The following is a 10,000-nucleotide window of genomic DNA, read 5'->3' as shown; positions in this document are numbered from 1 at the left end:
GTCTTTCTACTGACACTAAAAATTTAAAATTTAAATAAAAATTTGTTTTTGAGATTTAAAATTACCGAAAAGAGTCACTGATGGATGTCTCTCTACTGACATAAAAATTTAAAATTTAAATAAAATTTATTTTTGAGATTTAAAATTACCGAAAAGAGTTACAGACGGATGTCTCTCTACTGACACTAAAAATTTAAAATTTAAATAAAAATTTATTTTTGAGATTTAAAATGGCTGAAAGACTAACTGACTGATATCTCTATACTGACACTTAATTTGTTGACATTAGATTGTTCTCTTTGTCATCATGACGTTGTGCACTGGTGGCGTCCTGCTTCTCATTGCTTACTGGAAGCCTCACTGGCGGCTGGTGTTGACGTCACTAAAATGTCGTTTAGTTGTAGCAGACGAAGTTCTCATCAAGGTTTACCTGATGTTATTGCAGAAGGATGTATTGTTGTACAATTGAGTGTTTTATAGAGTAATGATGGCGAGTCGTTTGTGGAGAGTGTTATGACAACAGGAAAGGAACAGGAGGAAGAAGAAATTATGTATGAAGTACAACATGCGTATCTGCATGGTTATAGTATTGAGATGTATGTGTTGCGTGTATGATGAAATGAGTAGTAGCCTTAGATGTGACAATCATGTTGTCAATACATGAGCTAGATACTAAAAAGGTTTTTAGTTGACGTCTCCTCTTTACAACCTGCATAGCACAGTGGAGCAAGGTTGTAATGTGTGTGTGTGTGTGTGTGTGTGTGTGTGTGTGTGTGTGTGTGTGTGTGTGTGCGTCGTTTTGTGTGTGTGTGTGTGTGTGCCATTTTGTGTGTGTGTGTGTGTGTGTGTGTGTGTGTGTGTGTGTGTGTGTGTGTGTGTGTACGAGTGTGTGTGTGTGTGTGTGTGTGTGTGTGTGTGTGTCTGTGTGCGCTTGTGATAAATTACGGATAGGCCTTACAATCAGTTGGATATTGATTGATGGCTGTGACTCATGCAAGCTTTTTGTGCATCTAGACTGACTCAAATTACGTTATTAGCACTGTTTTACATGATATATATATATATATATATATATAATAGTGATTTTAATAAGGCTTTATAGTGTTTTGTATTTAATATTTTAAGTTTTCTCAGTAGTGACTTCTGTCATAGTTACTTGATTTTGTTCCAGTGAATTGGAGAGCTCAACGCAAGCTTTGTTGGTCAACGAGGACGTACGTTGCTCATTTGTCAGTGCGACTAGTCAATTAATATGTGAAAATGTGCAGAAAACAAAGAGCACATGCACCGTTTCGTTGCGTTATTTCATTCATCGGCATCAACGGTTTGTGTTTGACTGGAGCAAGAACGTGTTTGAGTTACAGACGTAAGACAATATTATGATGTTACTGCAGACTGCAATAGAGAGACTGGTTGATCAGGTTATTATAGACTTGATCAGCCATAGAATAGTAACGGGCATTTTTAAAGCACATTTACTCGTGTGTGTGTGTGTGTGTGTGTGTGTGTGTGTGTGTGTGTGTGTGTGTGTGTCTGTGTCTGTGTCTGTGTCTGTGTCTGTGTCTGTGTCTGTGTCTGTGTCTGTGTCTGTGTGTGTGTGTCTGTGTGTGTGTGTGTGTGTGTGTGTGTGTGTGTGTGTGTGTGTGTGTGTGTGTGTGTGTGTGTCTGTGCATGTGCGTGTCTGCGTATGTGCATGTGTGTCTGTCTGTGTCTGTGTCTGTGTGTGTGTGTGTGTGTGTGTGTGTGTGTGTGTTGGTGTGTTGTTGTTGTTGTTGTTGGTGTGTGTGTGTGTGTGTGCATGTGATAAATTGCGGATAGGCTCTACAATACACACAAACAGAAAACATGCAGACATCCATTCTTATTTTGTATCTGATTATTGTTGCCTTTCCTTTACTTAGTGGACTCAAGAATATGACTTATTCTGATTTACACAACAACAGCCAAGGACTAAGTGACCAAGAAGTGATTACAAGGTAATCCATGTTTGCATTGATTACCATAGCAACACAATCGTATACAAAACTGCCGCATACGTCATCACACATGCCAGTAGAAAACTTTATGCTTCTAATTCAGTTATTTGAGAGCAATGACACGTGCTGGTGTGTTTGTTTTGACAAATGAAGAACAGACAACTTGGCAATGCAAGAGTTTGTGGTAGTCAACAAATGTATATGCCTAACACATGACTATAGTATATATACCAGGCTTCTCTGCAGGATTTAGAATACAGTAGAACCTCTCTAATCCGTACAGCCCCTCACCAAGTCCTGTTCAGATTAGTGAAGTTGTTCAGATTATTGAAATGCCAAACGTGTAGCCTTGGAGGTCCAGACTTTGCCTCGGACACCCAGACCATTGGCACATTTACGTATCTCTACACATGTTTGTGGTAAAGGACACAGCTGCAGCGACTACATGTACTTCTAAATCTGACAGTCAAGATTTAAAATAGTCAGATACGCGCATTTGCTGAAAACTACTGTTTATAGTCATGTAATCCCTGTAAGCGTGAACTCAGAAGTGAGTAATGAAGTAGAAGTCACACCAGGTGTGCTCATTAGAGCACTAGGAGCTACTCCAGTTGGACCATGTTACACCAATTATCTTAAATGTTTCAGTTGGTGATCCGTTGGTGTTACAAGATAATTGGATAATAGCCATTGCTCCACCCGTTTGTCTTTGATATGCAAAACTATTATCCTTCTGTTTCGTTTGTACGAAGGGCTTAGATAATTTGATAAACAGAAATGCCAGACCTAGCGGTTTCTAACGATACTGAAATCATTGCGAAAGTCCAAAAAACAGCGGAGATATTGATGATTTTCGAAGTTCACACTTATAAGGAACAGACAGTAGATATAACCGCAACCTGAATCAGGCTGCCCAATAGGATCTGGGTACGCAAGGCAGTGCGCTTTGGATTACCCTACTGCTCCTAACGTTTTTCAAGAATAATTCTTTTCGAGACTCCAAAACTAATTTAGAATTTTTTATGAATCCTAATTTTTGAGGTCTTGATGAGCAATAGTAGTCATTTTTGATTTCATTAATTAATTATTTATATATTCTTTCAAACTGATTCAATTCTCTAAACATTTCTAGTTGGCATCTTGAGCTGCACACTTCCGTCTAGCAGCCATTTTTGACGATGTTTCATGCACACGGACAAAATCAAAAGTCTGGACAACCAACAACTTTCAAGACCAAAATATTATTTTTCTGTTATCCTATTATTTGTCAAAGGCAAAAGTGTTGAAATTATTATTTGGAAAATATTAGGAGCAGTAGGGTAACGAGGATTTGTATTAGCAAGGTTTGACTGTAGTGTGGCAGAGGTGGCTATTCATAAAGCCACGCCCATATCTAAGCCACGCCTATCTGCTATGTCAATTTGCCATGTCAACAACACAAGCTGTTTCGCTATGTCTTGGCATGTGGTGTCTAGTGATGTCACGTGACCTTGTATCTTGTGACATATTTGCATCGTTGTACACTTGCTACATTAGTAAGCTAGCAGCTGAGGGTTAGCACTATAGTGCTTCTTCATCTGTGTACCGTATGTGTTACTAGATCCTGAATTTGTTTGTTGTATGGGCTATATTAACAGGCGAAACTTACAACTATATGTGTGTGTATATTCTCCCTATACCTGCTGCACGTTTTACTGTTCTAAGTCTTAGCAGCACGAAGAGAGTTACTTACGACTATCAATTTTTAAGCTGCAGCCAGTACAGCGATAGTTCTGTGTTTCCACTGCCACTTTCCTTTTAGATATGCACACAAAAAAGTTAAAAGTCCAGAATACATTATAGCTGAAAAAGACAAGAAAGCAAATGAAAACATAGACGGGCAAGCACACACACACACATACACACACACACACACACACACACACACACACACACACACAGTGACACACACACACACACACACACACACACACACACACACACACACACACACACACACACACAATGGCAACACACATCAGCAGGCATCTGACTCTCTCTGAGCTTGTCTAAGCCATTTTTTAAGATTTGGTGGAATACTATCATTTGACTACATTGCTTGTGCACACACAATGTTTTGTCATTTTTACTTCAGGTGGTAGGTCGAATAGACACGTAATGGTCGACCTCTGGGAGCGTTTATAACAAAGATATGGCCTTTAAAGACTTCTTTACTATTTTAATCATACATGTACACTTGTCACGATGTCAGTGCTTCAGGATAAACAACGCTCTGTGTCTTTCCCTCTGGTGCATTGTGACGTAACAATGTGAGTCTATCAGTGGCATTCAGTCTCCTTTTGAATGACAAACCCCATAAGGCCACATCCATTTTATTCTGTGTTTCTCGTCACCTTATTGCACAAAAATCAACACACGTGCTCGCGGAAAAAACAAAAATGCAAAAAGAAAGTCTGAAACAAAGTAAGCATGTCGTAAGTGGCCCCAGTATGAATTCATCTGATAGTTTACATCACCAACACTGCGTAACGAGGTCGCATGTATCGCGTACACACCGTAGCTTACATGTGACTTACGTGTGGTATTTGTGAGTGTAACGTATATTTACACGAGTTTACATTTAGTTTGACTGCGTGTAAGCGCATAGAAACGAATTTAAGAGCGTGGGGAGAGCGTAAATACGGTATGGTATGTGTGTAAACAGCACCATACACGCATAATGCAAGATGGTGACAAGGTATCCATGCGCTACCATAGAATCTAAATGTGGTATGCAACACATGTAAGCAATGTTGACATGCAATGTACATCCATGGCCGATACGCAGTGAAACATGCAGTCAAACATTCTCTGACACTGTGCATGCTACAATGTGTTAGTTGATGTGCACGTGCCTTGGGGTGTGAGTATGAGAATCTAGGCGTGCACGTCAATCATTAGAGAGCTTTACAGCCATTTTCTTTCAGAATCTGTGCCACCTTACCATCTTTGCTAGCTATTTCAGAGCACCATGCTATTCTAACTAAAATGTATTTTTGATCAAGTCACGTGATGTTTTTTATTCCTTCAGTCAGAGTGAAAACTACGCACACAGGTGACAAGAAACATAGAAAAACAGTGTGGCTTAAGTGTGGCACTGTGTCGTTCCACATTGTATCCCAAAAAGGGGACTTGCCTGAAGCTGGAGGCAGATGTCACCCTTCCTATGTTCTTATAATACCCATGCCAAGTTACACCTGTACGTCAAATTTTAGCCTCGTGGGTGATCCTGTCTAGACGGCTATCAAACTTTAGTGTTCGAAATTTTATGGCAGACGTAGTCGTAATGTTGGCAACCTCACAAAATTTCCAGTTGTCAAGGAGTTTCTGACTTTTACATATATTTTGTTGATATCAAATAATGATACTGATTGTTCTGGCAAGTAAACGAAACCCCAGGACTTTAGACCTCAGTCTGGCCTGAGTTATTCCATTATTATACTCTGCAGCATAAAGAACAAAAGTCTATTGGGTCCACCATAACTTGAGTGACTTTAGTGGTCGGGATGGCAACCTCACTTATAATTGGTTGTCACATGAACTCAGTTAGTCGTCAAGTGACAACTTGATGGCCAATTTTTCCAACACTGAAGTTATACATGCGAACACTACCAATGTTAGTAGTAGAGATGTGATGGTGTAGGACGGCTCTGTTCGGTCCGAATGTGATTGATGTGAAAGTCAAGCCCATCTGGCAGCTTCTATATGAAGAGGTAACGACATCAAGCATTAACTCAATCAACTAAACTACAAGCATAGTGTTTATTCTAGGTGTTAGATCCGTTTTACATTTTTCAGTGGGCGTCCGTCATCTTCTGGTGTTTCAACGAATACATATACTACGCAATGGCTATTCTGTTTATATCATTCGTATCGATGGGAATCAGTTTGTATCAGACGTGGAAGGTTAGGATGTTGAGATGGAAGGTGTCTGGCTGTAGATTTATGTTTTTGTTGTGTAGCAATTGACGGATCTTAGAAACATGGTTGCCATGTCTTCGACTGTAACAACGTTGAGGAATAATGGTATTGGTTTGAGTGGTTGTGTGTGTGTGTGTGTGTGTGTGTGTGTGTGTGTGTGTGTGTGTGTGTGTGTGTGTGTGTGTGTGTGTGTGTGTGTGTGTGTGTTGAGTGGTTGTGCGATTAATACCCGTAACACGTTTTTGATTTGTTGTTTAGTACCAGTTGAAATTGGTTCACATAAACTTCTGCCTGGAGATGTAATTGTTATTCCACCAAATGGAATGCTCATGCCATGTGATGCTGTACTGATTAGCGGGACCTGCATTGTGAATGAAAGCATGTTGACAGGTGATGATCATTTGTATCAGAGTTTAATTGGAATAAGTAGGGTTTGAGTGCTTTGTGGTGTTGGTAATTTAGATTTTATTGTGTGTTGTGTGTGCACGCACGTGTGTGTGTGTGTGTGTGTGTGTGTGTGTGTGTGTGTGTGTGCGTGTGTCCGTGTGTGTTTGTCTGTCTGTCTGTCTGTGTCTGTGTCTATGTCTGTGTGCGTATGTGTGTGCGTGTGCGTGCACAGGCAGGCAGGCGGGTGTGTGTGTGTGTGTGTGTGTGTGTGTGTGTGTGTGTGTGTGTATGTGTGTGTGTGTGTGTGTGTGTGTGCGGGTGTGTGCATGTGCATGCTGTTATGGCCAATATTATTTTTAGAGGCTTCAACTAGTAGTAGTAATGCATGATCTAACTGATTAATCGATTGACTGGTGGATAATGATATAGCTCCATTCCCAACTCCAACATAATTGATTAATTATTTTATGATTATATTAATTAATAATTAATTAATTAGACACATAACCTTAATCTTAACCCAAAACCTAAGATAACTGATTAATATCATGCCTAGCACCATTCCCAACCCCCAACATAATTAATTAATTAATCGTTATATTTATTAAGGCACTCAGACAATTTATTTCTATTAGAGTCTTGCATCATACACTGAATTGCATGTAGTATCAGAGTTCTGCCCACGGTGGTCGGAGGTGTTCGGGCCTAACCATCAATCAACAAACACCAACCATCACTCCACATGTTCTGACCATGACTATATGTTTTAGCTAGTGTTTTACTTGCTCCAAGTAGATGAGCATTGAAGGGTGAGCAGTTTGTTGAAAGGTGAGTTCACATGGTGACATGGCAGCAGAGTGGCCCAGTTCTGTTATTGAAAGCTACGAGTTAAAGGGACGAGACTTCGAAGAAGTCACGTGACTTGCGAGGAGCAGTATACTAACGGGTTCTATTTGCCAGTGGTGTAACTAGGCATGAGGCAGCCGAGGCAGTTGCCTCGGTAAATAAAATGGGTGTGGCATTGCAAAAATTTATCACACTGTGACAGAGCTCAACAACCGCTTTCCTGATTCATCAGAACCAATGCTCACTGGGTATAAGCATAACAACAAATGAGCTGAATTCGCTTAAGCTCTTCTATGGTCTAGACTTGCCAAATGGAGCTACGTTCGAGCCTGAGGTAGAAGTTTGGAAAACCAAATGTTTTCAACTTTCTGAGAAAGAGAGAAGAGTAGCATTACCAGATGCCGCACAGATGACAGACAAAGAATATTTCCCCAGTATTCACGCGATTTTCAAACTTATTCTAACATCTCCTGTTGGTTCTGTGCCCTGTGAAAGATCGTTTTCGGCTCTTCGGAGGTTAACAGACTGGTCACGCTCAACAATGACAGAAGAAAGACTAAGTGGCTTAGCTCTTTTATATATTCATAGAGATGTGGCTGTGAGTAGAGAGAACGTCTTACGAAGATTTGATTGTATAGGACATCGCAGATTGGGACAGTTGTTATTATAGAAGCTATGTTTACTTACATTATACATAAAGTAGGTTAAAGACAAATTATTGCTTAATTAATTAATTAATATAAACTTGCCTCGGTAAAATTTTAATGCTAGTTACGCCCTTGTTTGCCCTAAATCTTTGTGGCCAACTATGTCAAAATGACCATATATGGGTGTCACACTTCAGGAATGTATGGTATACAAGTCGTGACCAATCACGACACATTGTTCTTCTTTATGTCACATGTGGCAATGAAAGACAATGGCCGGGCAGCCAATCACTGCGTGCTGTTCGACGTGAGAGAAAATTTAGCCAGAAAGACATAAATTTTTAATCAGAAACAACAGAAACGTTATATTTCAAGTGACGCTACCTGGAAATCTAGAAGCATTCAATCTTGCTGCCGTAGTATGCACAAACGTGAAGCGTAGTGTGTGCGTTACATACGAAACTTTGTTACTAACGCACGTGTCCAGCTACTGATACCGTAAGTAAATTGATACAATAAGTACTTAGATACACAATTTAGACTGTAAAAGCGATAGACAAAGACCTCCCAAACTGGTATTTGCATGTCACGTCTCGTAACTTCTAGACTGTGCCGAGTATAAAATGGAGGCTCTGGGGCGAGGGGGAGCAAAGCGACTGGTGAGGCTGGAGCACCCAGCCGGCGGTAAACTGTGAACCACCCTTGCCAGCGTTGCCAACAGGAGTTGAGACAAATTCGTAGAGGCGGGAGCAGTCGGCAGCTGTTAAGTGTTTGCGGGTACACTCTGCGTACACGAGACTGGTTGGAGAAAGATAAATTGGCTCCACTCTGGATAGAAGCTACTCCCTATGAGTAGTGCTTCGTAGCTTTCATTTGAAGCGACGCTTGATGGAGGTTCACGTATTACTAGTGATACAATCTATAATAGGATGTATCACTCAGAGCACTAAAGCGGTGTTCCCGGATATTGTCGAGGTGTCCAGTCAAGATGTCTTTACTGAAATAATTCTCCCGGAATGTCATCAGTTGGAGCCAGATGAGACTTCCAGCATCAATGAAAGTGTTGAGAGTAGTGACGACGGGTCGCAAGTACGTAGTAGCAGAGTCTACACCAGGGATGAAGGGAATGGAAAGGCAGGAGGATATTTAGGCTTAACTAGAGGATAAGGTTGTAATTAGAGGATATTTGTTGTTTTGTTTAGATTAATAATAAATAAATAAACTACTAATAAATTAAATTGTTACTAATAGTTTAAATTAATACTATGAATTAAATTAAAAATTAAATAAATTAATTATTTAATTAATAAATAAATAAATAAATTAATAAATTAATTAATTAATTAATAAATTAATTAATTATTGAATTATTGTTTTTGTTTGTTTGTTTTGTTGTAGTAGTGAATTTGTCTAGATCATGTACACCATGCCCTGAAATAGACCACACTCAGTAATGCAGCAAATACCCGACCCCCACTCCCCAAATCCTGGACAGAACACTGTAGTATAATGAGTACGTAGAAATACACTACACTGTCTCTTTCCCAGTGCTGCTGCAAGAGACTTATGGAACTTTAGACACCCCGTACTGCTTACTAAAACACTTTTCTCTCTTTCTAAGGCACCATCCAAGTGGCATTGTTGTGACGGGGAGCATGGGGCTATGGACCCTCCAAAGCTTTGGGGCATGGTGACCTTTTTGCCAGCAGCTGAGCTTAGACTCTGTTTGCTCATCTATGTTTGGGATCTTCGTGAAATTTGGTCATCTATTAGTCATTAAAGACAGACAATTCATGCATATATCCCATCCATGTCCAGGTCCAGTTACTGCTTTCGTTGTTTTTGATCTGAAGGAGTTTTATCACTTTTCCATTTACTCGGTTGAAATTAATTAAGTTTTATATCAACTGGCAGTTTGCCTTTCCAGCCATGGAAGGCTGGCGCCTCCGGTGGCCATCCAGCGGGATACTTATTTTTCATGCCTTAAATACTACCCCTACAGCAAGTGTAACTGTTGGTGTATTTCTAGGTGAGAGCGTTCCTGTTACAAAGACAGAGTTGCCTGGCAAACCTACTGCAGCATGTGAGAAAGATGGCATTGTGCAAGCTTCAGGCACAATCTATTATCCTGATCGTCATAAGAGTCACACGTTGTTCTGTGGCACTAACGTTATACAGAGTCGT

At 40.1% G+C, this 10,000-nt stretch overlaps 1 protein-coding gene across 1 annotated transcript in view; it reads left to right on the top strand.

Annotated features, from left to right (window-relative positions):
- The window catches only part of LOC134181917 (polyamine-transporting ATPase 13A3-like), a 27,964-nt gene that overhangs the window by 3,959 nt on the left and 14,005 nt on the right, over positions 1-10,000 (top strand). The window contains exons 4-13 of the mRNA XM_062649204.1: positions 290-424; positions 481-551; positions 1,172-1,214; positions 1,269-1,366; positions 1,902-1,976; positions 5,659-5,728; positions 5,787-5,921; positions 5,978-6,041; positions 6,195-6,326; positions 9,846-10,000. The exon at positions 9,846-10,000 is cut by the window's right edge and continues 43 nt beyond it. Coding sequence (XP_062505188.1) covers positions 290-424; positions 481-551; positions 1,172-1,214; positions 1,269-1,366; positions 1,902-1,976; positions 5,659-5,728; positions 5,787-5,921; positions 5,978-6,041; positions 6,195-6,326; positions 9,846-10,000 — 978 coding nt within the window. The remainder of the gene's footprint in view (positions 1-289; positions 425-480; positions 552-1,171; positions 1,215-1,268; positions 1,367-1,901; positions 1,977-5,658; positions 5,729-5,786; positions 5,922-5,977; positions 6,042-6,194; positions 6,327-9,845) is intronic.

This window comes from Corticium candelabrum, chromosome 7 (assembly GCF_963422355.1).
Source record: "Corticium candelabrum chromosome 7, ooCorCand1.1, whole genome shotgun sequence".
NCBI lineage: Eukaryota > Metazoa > Porifera > Homoscleromorpha > Homosclerophorida > Plakinidae > Corticium > Corticium candelabrum.
This window is presented reverse-complemented; position numbering and strand designations above follow the sequence as displayed.